The sequence below is a fragment of the Boleophthalmus pectinirostris genome, unplaced genomic scaffold, assembly GCF_026225935.1.
Source record: "Boleophthalmus pectinirostris isolate CB_2022bp ecotype Guang Dong unplaced genomic scaffold, ASM2622593v1 HiC_scaffold_4, whole genome shotgun sequence".
Classification (NCBI taxonomy): domain Eukaryota; kingdom Metazoa; phylum Chordata; class Actinopteri; order Gobiiformes; family Gobiidae; genus Boleophthalmus; species Boleophthalmus pectinirostris.
In genome coordinates this window covers 27645625-27667707 of record NW_026571353.1, presented here as the reverse complement: position 1 = coordinate 27667707, position 22083 = coordinate 27645625, and the positions used below count along the sequence as shown (strand labels likewise).

The following is a 22083-nucleotide window of genomic DNA, read 5'->3' as shown; positions in this document are numbered from 1 at the left end:
CAAATCTGACAATTTTTGGGACATTTAAAACAGAAACATGAAAAGAGCCAGGTTTAAATTTCTTGCTTCTTTTTGTTGACACATTAGATAATAAAGGTTTTTGAGTAAAACAGATCTGATTGAGAATTTGTCTAAAATTTCAAATTTCAACAAATTTTGCGGGTTAAAACTTGGAATTCATCTTGTTAGGTAACACTTTGGAAATACGTAGGTGCTACTTTAAGGGCTGATCCTTATGTCCCTATAGTTGAAAGTTGATTAAATTAAATATTGAAAAAAAATGTCTCCACATGAAAGCTTAAAAAAAAAAGTTTTGCCTGTAGTGTCTCGCCTTAATAATGTGATTAGTGATGAAAAAGGGTTGAAAAAAAAAATCCTAGTTTTTGCACTGATAGAAAACAAAGACAACCACATACAATACATAGAAGTTACAAAACAACCTTGGATAGAAAACAGTCACTGTCACATAATACCAAGCAGTACTGAGCTCAGTACAGAATACATACAGTATAGCACACAGCTGAGATGCTCTGAGGCAGTGATGAAGTGTGACCGAGTCGTCAAAAGAGCAGATATTTTTACAACACAGGAAGTAAACAAAATTGAATTATATTTGGATCCAAAACCTCATTCTCTTAGCAATCTGCCAAACCAAGCATTTCAACCATCTCCAAGTCCCAACACTGTGCTCAATAGCCCTAAATAAATAGAGAGAAGCCCTGTTAGCTCCCCTGTTATAAAGAAATGCCAACGAGAAAAGAGCGAGAGCCCCGCCCCCAGACGCCATCGCCGCAGTAACGGCCCTAGTGCGCCCCCCCGAAGCCCGCCCTCAGGTGGCGTCCTCGTCCTCCTCGTCCAGGTGGTAGTTGAGAGTGATGACGGCGCTGATGAACTCCCCGAGCTCCACAAAGTCAGCTGTGATGATGTTTATGCCGCTCTCACCTGGACGCTGCGATCGGATCCACTGCATCATCCCTGGTAAGGCCCTGAGGAGAGAAAGAGAGACAATGGATGGAGGAGTGAGGAGTCAGCTCTACTCATGTACGCGGTATGAGCCCCACAGCAAACTCTGAACACACACCTCTCTGTTTTTGTTGTGTTTTGCTTTTCCGACCAGCCAGTCCCTTTTACATTCTGTTCAAATCAAGTTTGCAGCGAACATTTTGTATATGGAGCGCCAACAAAGCGGGATCCCGTTTGTTAAGCGAAAGATACAGAAGACAAGCAGGCACTTTCTTGTTCAACTGGCTTTGCAGCAACATCACATCTTGGTCGCTTTGCTGTGGAAGGTGTTTCTAGGCAAACAGCAGGGACTGAGATTTTGCTTTGATGGCGCTCCACATACAAAATGTTCGCTGCAAACTACCTTTTTCATCCTTCCTGTGTATCAATACCGCCCATAGCCTTCGCCTTTCACTATTTTTCAATTCTGTTGGGAAGGGCAACAGTTTGAACAGAGGTTTGCAGTCACACAGATCTGATTCCCTTTTGCAGCTATGGAGTTCACACTTCAGAAGTCCATTTCTCAAGTCGTTTTCCATTGTTGGGACATCCAACAACCACACAATTACAATATCCAAATCCCACAACTAAAATATGACAATACCAGAAACAAAAGCGATATGGTTCAAAAGACTTGAAAAGATCAGCTTTGACAATAGATGCATGGCGGTTTGATGCTCACTTTTTCAGAGGACCCTTCCCAGTATGCATTGCACGATGACCAGAAGTCCAAAATTTGGGATGCATGTATTCTCGTAACATTCAGAACAAAATATATAGCTTCTTGAGATGAATAAGAGTTCTCCACATTGACTCAAGTTTAATCAAAGCATGTGTTTCTGGTTAGTCAGGTAAGTGTTTTGGTCTGTCTTTGCTTATTGTGAAAATAGTAAAGCCATCTCAGAACACGTCAAATCTCAGAAAGTAAGCAGGAGACTGGACTGAATGAAAAATGCACTGTATAATAAATCCAATGCATTATCATTTTAATTATAGGTTAAAAAAACAACAAACAAACAAAAAACTTAAAAACATGAATTCTTATTCCGAGCAGTGTCACCTCTCCACAGAGCTGACTTGTTGCTTAACTTGATAATGTCACCTGCCTGTGATATACATTTATGTTTAGTTTAAAGGGTCCATAGTGCACTATTGAATGATCTGTTATAATGCTGTTTCCTCATCAAAAACATACCTGGTTGTTTAACACACAAATTCTGCATATTTGGGCTGAGTTCTTCTCTCAAACAGAAACACCCTGTTCTACTTTGTGATGTCATGTGGTAATACAGGAAATACTACAATGTGTTTTTAAACTCCATATACCATCACTAGAATTATCTGATTATTTGAATGATTTAAGCCCAGGAGTTTCTCATCTCTACTGACATCACAAGGTGGAACAGAGCATTTTGAAATTTGGAGAATATTTCCTTATGGTATAAGAACTATAGTGGACAGCAGGACATTATATGCACATTATTGGTAAAGGCATGAAGTAAAAATTTTTGGCCACAGCTGTTGACTTGGGATTAAAGACCTTTTGTTTCTTTAATGTTTCAGTGGTGTGGGTGGTAAAAGGACAGATTGTGTTAATATCAGTTATAATACTATCTGTCCTTCAAGTATAATTGAGTAGAGGTGAGCAAAAATATTGAAATATCGATGTATTGTATTGTTTAATTTGATGATACAGTATCGATTGAGTAAAATTGCGTTGCTTGTTTGGAGAAAGGAAACTTAATGCAATAACATTTTCACTGTTTAGATGAGTAAAATATGTGGTTTTAATATTAACTTTGCAAAAACATAGTGGTTTAATAAAGACAGTCATGATGTTTTATCCTTTGATTGAACCGTATCAAATCAATTTGAAATATATCACATCAAACTGTCTTTAATCAAAAGTGCACTGTATCAAAAACGTATTGTATGGTGGCTTATATATCGAGGTATGTATCAAATCAGCAACTTCATAATGATGTATCATATATATATATCATATATATCCTAAAGTATCAAATCAGCAACTTCATAATGATACCCAGCCCTAATGTTCAGTAATAACAAAGTAGAATCAATCTCGCACTGCAGATTCCTAAATGATTTTTAGTTTCTGCCAATGCACCTGCCACAGAGTGAGCAGTTAGAAAAGAGTTACATGATTAGTGGCTTCCATCTGCTCAAATCAAATCAGGCGTCCAACTGTTTACTGTCAGGATGCTCCAGGCTGTGCGCGAGCTATATTCAATTTAGAAGTTCCTGTTCTGCAAAGTCTAATATACAGTATATGACTTGAAATGGTGAGGTGGTGAAAGTCTTAATCTAGTTTGGAGTAGCTGACAATTTCAATTGATGGTTCATTGGGTAACTTGCTTCTGCTTGTCTTCACTCAGATGTTGATGCTTTGCTCAGGATATTCCACAGTATAGTATCAAAATATTACACAAAATTTACTCTTGTGAGCTTTAAGTCATGGTATGATGTTGTTACCCCATCAAAAACATACCTGGAGTTGTGTTTTATTTCATTTGCCCATGTTTGAGTAATTCTTTATTATTAGTCTGTCTACAGCTCCAAAGCTCAAAATCCATAGTTTTTCAAAGAATAGATCGCAAGAGATTTTTGGGGGGTTGACTTGACACTATCTGCATGTAGGTCTGCAATATACAGTTCTGACAATGAGATTTTCTGTGCTCACAAAAATGAAATAAGCACAGAAACAGACTGAACGCTGCGTCTGATCTACATGTTGCGCTCTCCTCCTGCATCCCAGACAGGAAAGTGCTACAAAAACGCAGGCAGGCTCACCCATCTCAATAGAAATGTTGAAATGTTAAGACATGTTATGTATATGTATACATTCTAATCTTTTTGTTCCAATATTGCTGGTGTAATTGAATGTTGAAAAGAAAAAGAAATATAATGTCCAAATAGGTGACTTATGGATCCTTTTATTGCTGGTTCAATTACTGTTTTTCATTGTTTAAAACTTGAGTAATACTAATTGTTCAAAGAGAAAGGATCACTCAGTCAACAATACAATATCCCCATTAATGTCAAATGCAACTTTATTTTGTGATTTACAAATAAATTTTATTGGGTCACAAAGGTTTATGACTTTTAAAATATGGGTCCCCAGAAAAAACTTTGGGAAACACTGGTCGATCCCACCATCTGATGTCATATTTCAAGTAAACACCTACATTTTACCTTTTGTTCAGTAAAGATAGGCAATTCCAGGGCTGAAATCATCCAAATGATTCTAGTTTTAGGTGTATGCAGTTTAAAGTCACAGCAAAGCACCTCCTGTGTCACAGCATGACATTACAAGGAGTGTTTTCGGTTTCAGAAGGGAACACAGCCTAAATATATATGTTAAGCGTGTAAATGGAACAAAACGCAACTTTTGATGAGGAAACAACATTATAACATAGATCAGAAAATAATATGGGCCCTTTAAATTGACATATCTCCATGGGGACAAGCAGGTAGCATCACAAAGCCACATTACAGCTCAGCTCTGTGACGAGATGACTCCATGCACAGTAAGATTTAATGTCATATTATGGAACAATGGAACTGTGGTGATACCTCTGCCACCACTCCACACTGTCAGTATTATTTAATTTAATTTACATTAAGTTAATTACATCCCAGCACACATTTTAGCTAATATAAGTCTGAATTATTTACTAACACTTCTTTTTTGTTTTGTTCGAGTGGCCAGATGGAGGACCCATGGCAGAGATCATCCACACTGAAGTAGTTTTAGTTCATTATTTAGTGTAATTCACCCCTCTTGTGTTCAGTTTTAGTTGGTCCTCAAGTATTTAAACACCTCTATTCTTTGTCTGGTTGGGTTAGTTTTGTTCTGTTCAGTTTGATTTAAGTTACCCCTGTTAGCCCCGGCTTTTTTTGTCCACGATTTACCTAATTTGAGCCTTTGTTAAATTATCTCTTTTTTGACTTTATTCAATTTAAACTTATTTTTATAACTTGTCTTTGCCTTTCTGTTTGGTCCACTGCAGGAACCTTCATAACAAGGCAATAACATCTCCATACAGATAAGAAAGTGACAGGCATCCTCACCCGTGGAAAAAAAGGTATTTGGACTAATTTGTTTTCCAATTTCAATAACAACATCTGTCACTGGAATAAGTTAATTGAAGAAGTCAAAAATTGTACTCATCCAAAATTATCCGACGTGGATGATGGAAATATTATTACTCTGCCTATAAAGTCCCACAGTATGACAATATCTACCTCCATGGAGATTAGAGTGTGATGGAACCAGGCCAAGTTACAGTCAGATCAGCGGAGATACAACCCGACTCACTGTTGGAGCAATAAAACACCTGCAATTGATTCGATACACGTTTAAAGGGCTCATATTACACCACTTTCTGATTTGTTCAAATGTTGTTTCCTCATCAGAAACATACCTGGAGTTGTATTTTGTTTCATTCACAGAAAAATTCAACACACAAATCCTGTATATTTAGGTTAAGCTCTTCTCTAAAACTGAAATCACCTTGTTCCACCTTGTGATGTCATGTGGTAATATAGGAAGTGCTCCACTGCACATTGAGTAAAAACGTGACCAAAAGGTATAAAGTTGGTCTTAACTTGAAAACTACCACTTCATGACATGACAGATGGAGATTAGACAGACCAGTAATAAAGATGTGAATGAAACAAAAAACAATCTGTGTATCATTTTTTCATTAGTTTTCAAAATAAAACCAAAAATAGGAAAATGAAAAACAACTATTTTCTTCATTATTTGTCTCCAAAACCAAAATGAAAAAAACGACATGTTTTTTCAGTTTTTCGATAATGGTAACAAAAGGATAACGGCCGTTTCCCATTTCCGTAACTTAAACTGCGATCCCGGACTTTTGCATCGCATATGGACTAAACCAGAACTGAACCAGGGCTTAAACAGAACTAAAAACAGGTCTAAAACAGGACTAAAACAGGACTAAAGCAGGACTAAACCAGGTCTAAAACAGAACTGAACCAACCCAGGACTAAACCAGGACTAAACCAGGACCAGGACTAAACTAGGACTAAACCAGGACAAGGACTAAACCAAGACTAAACTGGTCTCAGTCCCCTTCTGGTCCCAGTCTGTTCCTGGTCTCAGTCCTGATCACCAGACAGTCTACGCGGGCACACCTCTGGGCCTGACACTTAGTCCTGGTTCAGTCCTGGTTCAGTCCGTGGTGCAAAAGTCCGGCATGATAGTCTAAATCACGGAAAACGGGAAAAGGCAGTTATTCCTGTTTTTTTCCTTTATTCATTTAAACACAAAACTGAAAACTGAAAAAACAAAACAGTTTCTGTATATGTTTTCTCATTTTGGTTTTGGAGACAAATAAGGAATAAAATTGTAGTTTTTTAATTTTCTTATTTTTGGTTTTATTTTGAAAAATGAATGAACGAATGATACACGGATTAAAAACAAGTCCAGGAAAGTTTTGGAGGAAGAAACAACATTATAACACAGCTTAACCTCACAAGAGTAAATTTTGCGTGATATAGAACCTTTAATGCCAACAACAGACCTGCAATATGTTCCACAGTATGGCATTAAACGTCTACTTCCACGTGGAGACACAAATGTAAACATTCTGAATTCCAGTCATTTTAACCTGTGTATATTTGTGAGTTTTTGCAGTGAAGTCTCAAGGGCATTGCTGCGTCTGTGTACATTTCAGAGTGACATATCTGAGCATCTGAAACATCTGCGATCCAGACACCAGCTGTGAGAACGACAAGAGGCCACGCGTACGCTCCACCCAGAGAACTGTTACACACTTTATCTGCATCTGATCCGACTCCTACAAATGTGAGCCAGTCTGAAAGCAAAACATGTGTGCAAACAGACAACATAATTACTACACTGACTTTGGAGTTTAGTTTTTGCAATAAATTGGGTTTGAGTGGTGAAGGGTTGAATGAATAACTGAACCAGGACTGAACCAGGACTAAACCAGTACTAAACCAGGTCTAAACCAGGTCTAAACCAGGTTTAAACCAGGACTAAACCAGGATTAAACCAGGATTAAACCAGGACTGAGTGTCAGGGCGGGCCAGGAGGTGTGTCCATGTACACTGGCAGGTAATCAGGACTGAGACCGGGACCAGACCGGTACCAGGACCAGGACTGAGAACGGGATCAGACCAGGACCAGACCAGGACCGAGACCAGGACTCAAAATGGGACCAGACCGGGACTGAGAAAGCGACCAGACCGGGACAAAATCAGGACTGAGACTAGAACTGAGAACAGGACCAAACCGGGACGAAATGGAACTGAGACCAGGACTGAGACCGGGACCAGACCGAGACCAGACCGGGACTGAGACCAGGACTGAGACCGGGACGGAGACAAGGACTGAGACCAAGACTGAGGCCAGGACTGAGACCAAAACTGAGACTGGTTTAGTTCTGGTTTAGTCTGGCATCGCAGTTTAAATCCGAAAACGGAAAACAGACGTTATCCATTTTTTCCATTCTTCATTTAAACACAATATCAAAAACTGAAACAACAAATCCTTATCTGTTTTTTCAGTTTGATTTTGGAGACAAATAATGAAGAAAATTGCTGTTTTTTTGTTTTCTTATTTTTGAAAAACGAATGAACGAATGATAAATGGATTATAATATCAATGTTTTTTTGCAATTAAGAATAAATCAGCATTACAGTTATTCAGTTTTGAACACGTCTCCCTCATATCTGGGGACACAGTTAGGTCATGTTTGTATAATTTAATTCATTATCTTACAAATGGTTCCTTTAAGCAATATACAGCACTTTAAAATATGCTATTGTGACACGCGTATGTGCAAAACGCCATGCACGAGTCTGAAGGACGCCTACATCAAAGTGAGCCCGTCCGCCTGGTGGGGCCGCTGATAGTGGAGTTATCTCATGAATTATACATGCTGGGGGCGAACTGGTGGTTTTGCTGCACTGCCTCAACAAATGGGCAACATTAAGAGGAGGTGAAATCAATGCTGAATACTGAATTGAATATTGATTGGGTTATGCTGCGACATTACATGCATGAATATACATGCTGGGGGCGAACTGGTGGTTTTGCTGCACTGCCTCAACAAATGGGCAACATTAAGAGGAGGTGAAATCAATGCAAAAATATGATATTTGAATACATTAAAATGATTTGAATTCAGAATATTCGATTTGTGTACTTACAAGACTAGACCTTAAAATGACAGGATATGTATTAAGGTTGTGCAAAAATATTGAAATATCGATATCTTCTATCGTTTAATGTGATGATACAGTATAGATATTGTGGGCTGCTGTATCGATATATCACCCAGAGTATTTTTTTGTATATTTTACTAAATTATTTTGTTACAGTGCTACAGTTTTGTTGCTTGTTCAGCAACAGATTTGACATTTTCACTGTTTTGATGATTAAAATGTTTGTGTTTCATATGAACTTTGCACAAGAAGTGGTTTAACAAAGACTTTTAGTGTCAGAGCCATGATTTAGCCTTTATTTTTTTATTGAACCACGTCGAATCAATTTGAAATGTATCAAATCAAATCGAAAGTGCACTGTATTGAGATATGCATTGTATCATGGCCTATGTATCGAGATATGTATCGTATCAGCAACTTCTCACTGATACCTAGCCCTATTATGTATCCAGAGTTACAGAAGCAGCAGAAGCAGCAGGAATGCCTGGGAATAAAAACAGCTGCTGATTTGTGGTGCATATCTCAAATAGGAAAAACATCAAAATATGGATATAAATTAAATACATTTGGTGTTCCATTATCAATAGTGTTAATGTAAGGTCTGTACTTGATTTCTTCTCATGTATTTGAGCAAGATGCCCCATTAACTGGTAGCCAGGCTGGGACCACCTAGTGCCTCCGCTCAATTTAATTTCTCTCCAGCGACTAGGTCAGGAATCGGAATCCACTAGACGGTTTGCAAGAACCTTGGAAGTTGTAGACCGCACACCGGCCAATCAGCGAAGAGCTGTGAAGCCATGACTGGGTCCTTTTTGTGGTACAGCACAACAGTAATCAAAGCGGTCGAGATGGATGTAGACAAAGACATATATTCTGTGTTGGCAACAATTCCCGAGATCGAGGAGTTAAAGCCGGAACAAAGAGAATGTTTGGTGAATTTTATCAAGAGGAAAGTCGTTATTGACCTTCTTCCTATGGGATTTGGGAAAAGCTTAATATACCAGTTAGTCTCGTTAGCAGCACATTACATACATCACGACCAAATAGCAGCGATTGGCTAAATAAAATAGTACCCACCTACAGTTGAGTGAACAAATCCTAATACTATGAGGTCAGATGGTTTCTACGAAGTGAAACTGGTTGATGAATCTCCAAGTAAATGGTAAAATGGTTATATTTTTTTTCCACCAGCGTACGCAGAAAGACACAACGACAGCATTCATCTCTGGGAGCTGGAATTCCACCGCCAACCTGTGATTCATCGGCAACCTTCAGATGACTCTACTGAGCTACTGTCACCCCCTACTGTATGAGCAGAACTTGAGTTCAAAAATCTAATTAGGAAGTACAAGTTAGCATGCTAGTTGTTGATGTTGGCTTTACAGTCACGGTAAAACTCACTGGTCTCGCTCTAGTCCCTGAGAGTTGTGAAAAGTTCTTATAAACTCATCATGGTGAATAATTAGGATGCTCAGAATGCATGAGGTAAGTGAGGAATAGTCAAATAGTCAAATAAAACATGAATATAAAAAACATATGGGTATTTCAAAGCCATTTTAATTTAAAACTAATCAACTTTAAAATTCAAATGCCTGACCTGTAGTTGGTGGGAGTTGTTTAAAAAATAACACATAAAAAAGGTCAGTGTTGAACGTTCGAGAACACAAGGAGTGAACACACGCCTCTGGATTTGGTTACAAAATGGCGCCGTGACTCACAGATGATTTTGTGTTGCATTATGGGTAAATAATGTTATTTTGTGGGGACTGTTGCCTAAGGGTTCAGTTTAAATATAGTCTGCCGCAGAACACTCCATGTCAAACTACAGCTACAGTACTTTCCACTATAGGTAACAGGCACACATCAGATTTGTGGTGAAGTAAATATAGAACATTTTAATAAAGGAAGAACGTCATGTGTTTAAAGTGCCAGAATGTATTTAAAGCAGACCTATTATGCAAAACTTTTTAGACCTTTGAACCAGGTTATAGCTGTTTCCCTGTCTCATTTACCCTCTCGAAATTGTATTAGGAGTGATTCGTGCATGTTTGAGCGATCTTTAATTGGTTATTTTCCAGACCACCTCCGACATACACCCTCTGCTCTGTACTTACTTTGTTCTTTAAATTTATTTTCTTAATCAGTGATAGATACAGATAGGATTCAAAAGTGTAGTGTAGTCATTTTGGTACAAATGAAAAAAATTTGATGTGTAGGTATCCATCAGAGGTGTCAACAGTTTCGCATAACTATACAGCAGACACAAGCACAATATGTCTTCTTTAACAATTTTGTCTTTTTTTTTATAAACTATGCACAAGTTTCCTTTTCAGCAAGTTATATATTTATATTTTTATAAATATTTTGGTAAAAAACACATATACAAATAATATATATACAGATTTTCCAGAATATTATTTATTCCAGAAAAAACATAATAATAATAACCTTAAAAGCCTGTGGTAGCAAATGACAGTATGACATACAATGTAATTTACCAAGATATTAAAACATGCAGCTGAATTATAGCTTTAAAAATGTTTTGTACTACAAATAATTGCATCATGGTCATCCCATATTAGCCTCCATCATGCTTTTAAAGTCTTATTATTAGACTTTTTTGCAAAGTCTATGGGAAAATGAATGGGAAATTGCCTTTGTGGCTTTGAGCTGGGCTAGACTGATCAGCTCCATTAGTGTAAGTGTCTGTTCTGTCAGTTAGGGCCGAACCATTTGGGAAAAATATCTGCAATTGTTCTGACAGACATTGCTATTGTGATCAGATTTAAGATTTATTTTATAATTTATTCCTATATTACGCTAAATTGAGCTTTAAGTCATGTTATAATAATGCTTTTACCTCCTCAAAACATACCTGGAGTTTGTTTTATTCACACATGTTTGGGTAACCCTTTATAATTACTCTGTGTACATTGCCAAAGCTCAAAATGCTCTGTTACCCCTTGTGACATCATGAAGCAGTAGTTTTTAGGTTATCAGAGGCTTTTCCAGCGCTGAAATGTTCCAAATCATTCTAGTGAAGGTGTGTGGAGTTTAAAAACACAGTGGAGCACTTCCATATGACATCATGAGGTGGAACAGAGTATTTTCTGTTTGAGAGGAGAACTCCCTAAATATACAGGGTTTGTGTGTTAAACATTTGAATGAAACTAAACACAACTCCGGGTATATTTGTGATGAGGAAACATTACAGCATAGATCAGTAAACAGCAGTAATAGGATTCTGTTCAAAATTCACATTATGAATGCATACTGAACAATTTACAAGAACCTAACAAACTAAGAATCACATTTTAAAATGTTTGCACAGATCTAAACTACAGGGTTAGCAGTTTTTATGCAGAATAAGACAGGAGGTTTTGTTGTTTGTGAGGGAAATTATGTCTTTATGATGTGCTAATTGCATTCTTTTCCCATTTCAATTTGATCATGATGTAATCTTGTACTTCTACTTTCATTACTGCAGATGAACAGTAGGGGGCACATACCTCTCTGTGATGGTCTCCCGGAGTCCACTGGCCACGCCCTTCATCACTGTGCTGGCCTTCGGAGTGAGGACCACCTGAGACACGAAGAAAGACCCTTTCTTTCTGTAAACACATAAAAGACAGTTCTGTTTAGTTTTAATGATAGTGCAGTGTGGAGTTTGCATGTTATTCCTGTGTCTGAGTAATTATCAATGAGTCATTCTGATACTTTATTAACATTCCCTGAGGCTGTGATGCTAACTGTAGGCACTGCTCTATCTGAGCCTTGTTAGACTTTAATCTCAGCATTATTATTACTTTTGACAGTGTTTGCTAATGAGTGTATTGTGTCTCCATGGTAACTGATGAACATTCTGCCATGCACATATACAGTCCCTGACAAAAGTCTTGTCGCTTATCCATTTTGTAGAAACAAAAGCTTATAACTTGACTTTAAATTAATCGATTGGTTTTAGAAATGTCTCATATGAAAGCTAAAACCCTCCCAAATTATGCTCAATATACTAAAAAAAAAATTGCTTCACTGAAGAAAGATTGATCATTTAATGAACACAAAAAGGTCAGATTTTGGCAAGACAAAAGTTTTGTCGCCTACAGAAAATTTAACAAATAATTTACTTCAAATACAAAAATATGTTGCATAACGTCAGTGAATGAAGTAGTGGTGCAGTGATATCCATAGTTAATATCTTGTATGACTTCCATGAGCTTGAAGGACGCATCCATGCGGTTTGACAATGATTCATACAATTTGTTGATGAGGTCATCAGGAATAGCAAAGAAAACGTCTTACATGCCTCCCAGAGTTCATCAAGATTCTTTGGTTTTGCCTTCCATGCTTCCTCTTTCATTCTACCCCAGACATGCTCAATGATGTTCATGTCTGGTGACTGGGTTGGCCAGTCCTGGAGCACCTTGATGATCTTCGCCTTGAGAAACTTTGATGTTGAGATAGAATTATGCGATGGAGCACCATCGCTGCTGCAAAATTTGACCCCTTTTATGGTTGGGAATGCAAGAGGTAGCTAATAGTTCTTGATATTTTAGGTTATTGATATTGCCTTCCACCCTGCAAATGTCTCGCACACCCCCATAATGGATGTAACCCCAGACCAGGATTTTTCCGCCACCAAACTTAACTGTTTTCTGGGTGAATCTTGGATCCATGCGGCTCCAGTAGGTCTCCTGCAATATTTGCGGCAGCTGTGATGTAATTCAACTGAGGATTCATCTGAGAAATCCACCTTCTGCCACTTTTCCAGTGTCCATCCTTTTAGCAGGCTGTGGGCCTTGGCAAATGCCACACGTTTTTTTAATTGCCTTTTGTTTAGTGCTGGTTTCTGTGCACTGATTCGACCATGGAGGCCATTTCCAGACAGAATTCTACAAACTGTTGTGGTTGACACAGGGACTTGAGGTGACCAGGCCTGGTGGAGTCTGCTGCAGTGGAAAAGGGGCTGGCCTTGGATTTTCGAATCAACAAACGGTCCTCCCGAGCAGTTGTCTTGCGGGGTCTGCCGGACCTGGGCTTGTCAAAAACATCTCCAGTCATTTCAGATCTTTTTCTTATTCTTTGTACTTGACGCTGAGACACATTGAAGGTGTCAGCCACCTCAGCAGTGGATCTGGTCTTCAGCCTCTTGATAATTAATGCTTTGGTCTCAGGGTGGATCTTAGGCATGTTGTCAGAGATCAAGTTGCAGTTGATGTGAAGGTCTGATGTGCTGAGGTTCTTTTTATACACACCCACTAATTGATTGATCAGTAACTGATCACAGGTGAGGCTGTAATCTAGGATTGGGTGCATCGTATGACAAGGCGACAAGACTTTTGTCTTGCCAAAATCTGACCTTTCTGTGTTCATTAAATGATCAATCTTTCTTCAGTGAAGCAAATTTATTTTAGTATATTGAGCATAATTTGGGAGGGTTTTAGCTTTCATATGAGACATTTCTAAAGCCAATCGATTAATTTAAAGTCAGGTTATAAGCTTTTGTTTCTACAAAATGGATAAGCGACAGGACTTTTGTCAGGGACTGTATACAGAACAACAAGTATCAATAGTAGTAGAAGTATGAATATTAAAAACTGTGATTTGTACTGTATTTTCACTACACAAAAGAAAAAAACCCACAAATTACCGTTTAGGTCAAAATTTCTCTATACTGCTACAAAAATCTGCAACACTTTACTGCTTATCTCTGTCATAAAACTATGCCTATGTTGCGCCACACCACTCTTAAAATTAAAAGAACAAGTGAATGTAGAAGATAATGAAATAGACTTTTGAAAATATTTTCTATGTAGAAAGCTCCAACTTATAAGAACTTTTTTCAATAAATGGAAACATTTGGTAACACCTGATAACAACTACACCCAATGAGCCTTAATAATGATTCAGGCTTGTCACTTTTTAATTAATACCATGAAGCTCTTAACTCTTAACCTTTTAAGCAGTTACAGGTCTTCATCATTTTCAATAAACAATGTGTGCATTATGAATTAATTCTTCAAGACCAGTGCCCCCTGGCTGCAGCAGGTGGCACAGCTCTGGAGCAGGTGACAGCTGAGCCACATGTCAAAGGACCAGAACAGCATGAGCCTCCAATACATCTGATATTAAATATAAAGTCTTCTACAGCCCCTATGTGTCCAAACATACAGCATATGAGCAGGGCTAAGATCTAAATGTGTGTCTTTAAAATATGAAGCACAAAAGGAGAAGGAAAAATTATGCCAGAATAACAAATTCACTACCAAAATAAAAAATGTGATTGTGATTAGATCTTGTTTTACTCTGGTTCAATTAGCACTCGAGAAAAATGTTGACACATTAAGGAACCACATGTCTAAACACCTGCTTATGACAGAATCGAATTTGTTAATCACAATGAAACAACAGTGATTCTATTTATTTTCTCTTTCTAAAAAAAGAGAAATAAAGATGAAATTACAAAAAGTTAATGGGGTTTTTTTGTTTTGTTTTTTTTAACAATAAGATGTCTGTGTAACCCCACAATCGTCCAAGCAGGGTTCATAGCAAAAGAAGGTTTGTCAAGTGGACAACACTTTTTTAGAGTGGATATGTTTTGTCGCTCATTCAAGAGGCTTCTTCAGTTGTGAAAGGGCTCTGTAAGTCACTGGTCTAAAAATGAAATAGCTCTCTGAAAGGTGAAGCTATCTACATTGAAATGAACATCCCAGCTAGATAGATCAAAACTCAAGAAGCTTCTTGGGTGGATGGCGAAACATAGTCAATCTAAAACAAAAAACAAAATGTTGTCCAGCTGATTTCTGCCTTCATTGCGTTCCACCTCTAAGTTGTGTCAATATGTTCCATGTTCAAGGTCCCCAGAGAAACTGAGAGACAGCTACAAGAGGCTACAGTTCACAGCACCAGCCTATTCACGGGGCTGTGGTTGTCATTGAGAAGTACTGTCTGTCAGAACGAATAAGAGTCTGTGTGGTGACGACCTGCGATCCGTGAGCGAGGCCTGGAGGAACTGCACAAGCTTCTCCGGGTCAGTGGTGTTGGCCCAGGGGGACGGCATCATCTGCCCTGGCCACAGGAAGGGCACCTCCAGAGCCATGGGGTGGTGGTAGAACACAAGGACTTGGTACTCCTTCTCCCACAGGTACTGCAGGGTCACCTACAACAGGATACCACAGACAAATGAGATTCACAGTTACAGTAAGATGAAAAATAATTATCAGATTTTAAAAAAAGGTCTAAACCAGGTTTCAACCAGGATTAAACTAAGAACTCCTTCTTCTACAGGTACTGCAGGGTCACCTACAAGTACACAACATAATCAGATTCATAGTTACAGTAAGAAAATAATCATCAGACAGAAACAGGTCTAAACCAAGACTAAACCAGGTCTTAAATTAACCAGGATTAAATAAGAACTCCTTCTCCCACAGGTACTGAAGGGCCACCTACAAGCGCAAAGGAATACAATGGGATAAAAGTAGGTCTAAACACAAACTAAATCAGGTCTAAACCAGGACTAAACCAAGAACTTCTCCTATAGGTAGAGCAGTGTCACCTACAATGGGATAAAAACAATTGCCAGATAAACCAGGTCTAAACCAGGTCTAAACCAGGACTAAACCAGGACTAAGCCAGGTCTAAACCTGTTCTAAATCAGTCTAAACCCTGACTAAATCAGGTCTTAAGTTAAGCAGGACTAAAATAAGAACTCCTTCTCCCACAGATACTGAAGGGTCACCTACAAGGAATACAGTGGGATAAAAGTAGGTCTAAACACAAAGTAAATCAGGTCTAAATCAGGACTAGGCCAAGAACTTCTTCTATAGGTAGTGCACGGGCACCTACAATTGGATAAAAACAGCTGGCAGATAAACCAGGTCTAAACTAGGTCTAAGGCAGGACTAAGCCAGGTCTAAACCAGGACTAAGCAAGGTCTAAACCAGGTCTAAACCAGGACTAAGTCAGGTCTAAACTAGGTCCAAACCAGGTCCAAACCATGACTAAACTAGGAACGTATTCTTTCATGGATACTGCAGAGGGACAGAACAATGGTTACATTCAACCTCCCTCTGAGATTCAGTATATTTCCATTGTCAGTAAGGAAACAATGATAACAAAATTAAAAATGGAATAAAACATGGCAGCCATTATGCTCACTCAGGGTACAAGGGAATAGGCTCCAAGAGAACAGATCTGCATTGAAAAGCACAGAAAAACATCAAGTCTGAACAAGGTCTATCTGCATACTAATTTTCAGTTCTACCACTTCTATTTCTAATAAATACAGAGTAAATGAACTATTAATTTTTGTAAATCTGTCTGAGAAAACCGCAATTTGAATACACATGTTAATTAAGTGCAGATTATGTTCTATTTCCCTAAACAGTAGCCTACATTTTGAGGCAAGTTTTCTAAATCTACATCGATAAAATGAATATCAAGTACTTATCTACAGAGCATCTAAGGCACATATGTTAATTATTCTCTGTATTAACCACTAGTCTACAGTCCTCAGTTCATCTTTGTATAAATATGTGGCTTACTTGGACATCGCTGCTGTAAGATAATGTAAGACCCATTTCCTGAAGGCCTTATACTTGACCAGTCCCAGCCCAGAGGCATATGGCTGAACAGACTGCACGCAGTTAAACCAGGATGGAGGTTCTGTATACAACCCACGCTATAAAGGAGCAAATGTGACAAATGTACAGAACATATTCACATTTCAACATTTATTCTAGAGGCTGAGAGTGTCCACAAGATCCAGTCTGCTTGGATAATTGAATAGGCCTACTTCACAAGTCCTTGTAACTTGTGTGTGTGTGTATAGTGTGAAGCCAGCAGCTCTTATAGACTCTTTTCTTCCCTAACAGCTGTTGTATAGAGGGATCTGCACGGGAAGGGTTCATCAGGGTCATGAGGACGGAGAGATTTCTATAGGTACTTTGCAGTTAATGGCATCAACATTCCCTGGGCGTGTGATGCTAAATGGAGGCTCTGATCTGTCTGAGGCTTTATTACACTCTGCTTTATTTTAACACAAGCTACCTCCAAAGAACTGACTTAAATGAGCTCATTTGTGCTGTTCTGAAATCTTAAAACTTTTTTGGCTGTTTACTAATGTGTGACTCCTAAATATTCCACAATTAGAGATACATGTAGAACACCCCGCTGTGATTTCACTCAATAGAAAAACTCATCAAAATAACGGACTTAAAAGGTGCAATATGTAACTTTTCTGGTCTCCTGCAAGAACTTATTGCTTTGCCTGGAACGTTCCACTAGCCTCATTCATCAGCTGGTTTCGCTTCGTGGAGACCGCTTTGTTTACTGTTGTGCTGTACCACAAAATGGACCCAGACAGGCGCATGAGTTTGACGTCATGACTTCACAGCTCTTTGATGACTGGCCGGTCTACAACAGGGGTGGGCAAACTTTTTGACTCGAGGGCCACAAAGTGTTCTAAAATTTGACAGAAGGGCTGGACCAGGAGAAGATGGATGGAGTTTTTTGGTAATCCACCTCATAAGAGAAAAAAATTACATGGCATATATAGAAAATAGATCCCATGCTATTGAAATATCCCATAACTGAAAATTATTACAAAGCATTACAGCAAAATATCTGTCTTTCAAATCCCACGATATTTACTATTTATTGAAATGACTTTGAAAAACACTGAAAATTATTATTATTATTGTTCTTCAATGGCCTGCTGGATTAAGAAGATTTAAGGGCCGCATATAGCCCCTGGGCCGTAGTTTACCCAACCCTGGTCTACAGCTTCTGGGGTTCTTGCAAACCTAGTCTAGTGACCTAGTCACTGGAGAGAAATGAAATTGAGCAGAAGCACTAGGTGGCACTAATCTTCCACAGCACGGCATTATACTTATCTATCTCTTTAGCAATAGTTATAGTGATGCCACCAGGCCATGATATAAGTCTGATCTGAGGAAAGCCTTTCCTGTAAGAATGCAAGAAGAATATTCATGGTAAGTCTGAGCAAGAAAACCACCTGTAATTGAATGCAACGTTGTGTGACTAGACGTTTCATCATTAGTGAATAAACAATGGCAGGTAGAGACAACAGTTTTTTTCTAATTGGTGGAAGAAGGTCGCAGAACGTAACTAAAATGTCACACAACAACTACATACATTAGCCTGATTAGATCTGCCCCCTGCTTGTCTCCATGGAGATGTTATTGCTTTGTCTAGAATGTCACAGAAAGTCATTAAACTATCTATACCTCTGAAGACACACAGTTCATTTTAAGAATCATGTTTTTTAGTGTATATTCTTAGCAATAAAAACACCTGCATTTTTTTTTTTATTTCATATAAACGAAACAAGGGCTAATCAAGTATATGACAAAAAACAATGCAAAATTCATCTAATCTAAGGAACATTAATGTTAAAAAGGTATAGTGCTTCTTAGCAGCTGGTATAAACTAACACTTGTAGATTGTGTAATTATGTGCAGCTAAGCGGGGCCTTTGATGGGTCCTTTTATAGAAAATTGCACAGTTCCAACCACATATGAACTATGATTAGAGCTGAGACCTTCTATTCTGTATCTTCAAATGAAACGCATCAAGACACAGAGACAATAGACAGTAATTATTATCACATTGTTTTGGGCGTATTGATGGTTTTATATGGCGTAAGATTAATCGCCACTGAAACTGTAATTTTAATGGAAGCAATAGGAAAGAGTAACATTTTGGAGTATCATAATTTCTTTGACAAACAACAAAATATTCTGTCTTATTCTGCTTGAAAATAGCTAACCTTGTAGTTGTATCTGTACAAAAAGTGAAATAATCTGAAATGTGACTTTTGTATTTGTTTTTCAGTTCATATTTCATTTGTTATCAGTTCTTCTGAATGTGTTTAAAATGTCAACTTTGTACAGAATTTTATTATTAAGGTTGTATTTTGTAACTTTTCTGCTGGAAGGTCTGGTCTTTCCTTGTCTCCATGGAAATATTATTGCTTTGTCTGGAATGTGCCACAATGCGCTATTAGACTTGTCTGTTTTCATAAAAATAAGCATGTGATGCCAACAGGGCAGATCTATGGAGAGGTGACCACGCTCATAGTAAGAATGTATGTTTGTGAAGGTATTTCTATACATGGATTCATCAGCCTGATTCACCTTGTGGAAACCGTCTAACCTCGCAGCATTAGGATTTGTTCAGTAAGCGGGTACTTTTTTTATTTAACCAATCACTGTTATTTGGTTGTAAAGTATGTAATGCGTCAAATCCCGTAGGAAAAAAGGCAATAACGTCTTTCCACTTGATAAAATTCTCCAAACATTCTCTTTTTTCCTGCTTTATCCTCAATCTCGGGAATCGTTGCCAACACAGAATGTATGGCTTTGTCTACATCCATCTTGGCTGCTTTGTTTACTGTTGTGCTGTGCCACAAAATTGACCCAGACTGATTGTCTCGGTCTACAACTTCCGGAGTTCTTGCAAACCGTCTAGTGTATTCCGATTCCTGACCTAGTCACTGGAGAGAAATGAAATTGAACGGCAGCACTAGGTGGTGCCAACCTGGCTGGTATTTTTGAGCAATAAAAAACTAATTAATTAATTGAATGAATACAAGATGGATACGTTTGATGGCATACTGTGGAATATTCCAGACAAAGTAATATCATCATCACAGAGACAAGCAGGTGGTGGACCCTCCTCATGAAAGTTACATAGTGCATTAAAGGTATACTATGTAACTTTCTGGTTGGGTGTCTGTCACCTGCTTGTTTCTATGGCTAGGTCCTTGTTCTGCTTGGAATGTGCCACAATATCACATCTAATTGTAGCTTACATTTACAGGTGGTTTTATAACTCAAAAATACCTAGAAAAAGAGGCATTCTGTGAGCAGAATTGCCTCTCCACAGATCTGACTTGTAACTTGGCCTGATTTGGTCTCCATTGTAGAAACTTTCGAAGCCATTCTGTGTACTCTCCATGGAGAAAAGCACATGGCAGACCCTCCACCAGAAAAGTTACATGGTGCACTTTTAAAATACAAATGCAAATCTAACCGCAATCAGATATTTTACCAAAATTTTCAGCGCTAATATGTGTGGAATACTGTAGTTGTATAATAGCAGTCACCTCTTGGGCAAAAACCACTGGACACAGCTTGTCTCCGAACACCTCCTTTAACATGGCCACCAGCTTTTCATGGTGATGGTTCTGAACGCCATAGAAGTGGTTGAAGTCCAGAAAGACCACCTCTCGAGCATGAGCTGATAAGAAACTACTGATCTGCTCCAGGCCTTCTCTGACCTGCGAGAAACACAAAGAATAAAACATAAATAATGCAATCGATAGGGTAAGTTAAAGATCCTATATTACACAAAATTGAGTCTTGTAAGCGTTAAGCCATGTTATAATGTTGTTACCTCTTTAGATCATAGTCAGAGTTGTGTTTTTGTTACATTGACACATGTTTGAGTAACTCTGCATTATCCGTCTATATCTCCAAAGCTCAAATGCTCTGTTCCACCTTATGATGTCATGCAGTGCTAGTTTTCATTTCTTTTGTTTAGTAGAAATTGGAAACTCTAGGGCTGAAATTATCCAAATTCTAGTGGAGGCGTATGGAGTTAAAAACACGGTGGGGTACTTCCTGTATTACCACATGACATCACAAAGTGGAACAGTGTTTTCTTTTTGAGAGAAGAGCTCAACCTAATCTGTTTGTGTGATAAATATATGTGAATGAAACAAAACACTCCAGTTATGTGTTTGACAAGGAAACAACATTATAATATAGATCAGAAAATAGCATAATATGGGCCCATTAAAGCTGTTTTTGTATAATGACCTGTAGATGAGTTTATACCTTTAGCTGTTTTTAAAGCATTGTGCCCCAGCTATCCAAAACAATTCAGTGTGAAGGAGCAATGGCTCTGTTCCGAGCTCCTCCCACGTGACTGGGCGTTCCTCTCTTTCTCTTCCCTCATACTTCTTATCATTGCAATGTAAGTTATGGAAAGTAAACAACTATTTTCTGACTGTTTATGAGTGAAACATAAGACCTAATTTAGTGCTTACACTTTTGCCGATAGCAGTAACGTGTGCCTGCAATACACCTTTTTCACAACGGCCAGAAGTGCTGCGATGTAGGGTAAACATCACTTATGTTTATGCTTTTCTATGGCAAAATATCTGTGGAAATGTCTTACATATTTTCTACCAGCTTAAGTAATAAGTAATAAGTAACTTGTGAACTCAGACTGTTTCTATAATTAAAATAAAAAATTAATTTCATGATGTAGATATTGGCATAAACAGAGAGATTTGGGCAGTTTGAATGCTACAGATGTTCACAAATTACATGTCTCGCATTTAAACTGCACAAATCTCTCTGTCTATGCTAATATCTACATCGATTTTTAATTTTAATTGTAGAATCAGTCTGAGTTAACAAGTTGCTTCTGTTTTATTCATAACCATATGTTAGTTTTGCTCAGGAGTAGTTCACTAATGCTAGTCGTCGTTCGCCTTTTGTCGTCTTTCTTACCTTGATAGTTGTGGATAAATTCTTCATGGACAGAATATGTCCTTTGTCGACCTTGTTGGTTGAAGATTTGGTGATGAGGCAGATTTATGAAGCTGGTGAAAAATACGTGAGACATTTCCATAGATATTTTGCCGCAGAAAAGCATTAACGTAAGTGATGTTTACCCTGTATCGTGGCACTTCTGACGATTGTGAAAAAGGTCTGTAAGGCTTAATATATTGTCCATAAGCTCTTTCAAAACTCTATCTCTGGAATTACTGGCTCACAAAAAAAAGTGGGGGGATCCTGGTACTCTCTT

General features: G+C 38.2%; 1 protein-coding gene across 1 annotated transcript in view; it reads right to left on the bottom strand.

Moving 5' to 3' along the window:
- Nucleotides 1-829: 829 nt before the first annotated feature.
- plcxd3 (phosphatidylinositol-specific phospholipase C, X domain containing 3) overlaps nucleotides 830-22083 on the bottom strand; it is a 48606-nt gene continuing 27352 nt past the window's right edge. The window contains exons 3-6 of the mRNA XM_020932374.2: nucleotides 20372-20545; nucleotides 15225-15400; nucleotides 11751-11852; nucleotides 830-986 (exon numbers count right to left, since the gene is read on the bottom strand). Coding sequence (XP_020788033.1) covers nucleotides 830-986; nucleotides 11751-11852; nucleotides 15225-15400; nucleotides 20372-20545 — 609 coding nt within the window. The remainder of the gene's footprint in view (nucleotides 987-11750; nucleotides 11853-15224; nucleotides 15401-20371; nucleotides 20546-22083) is intronic.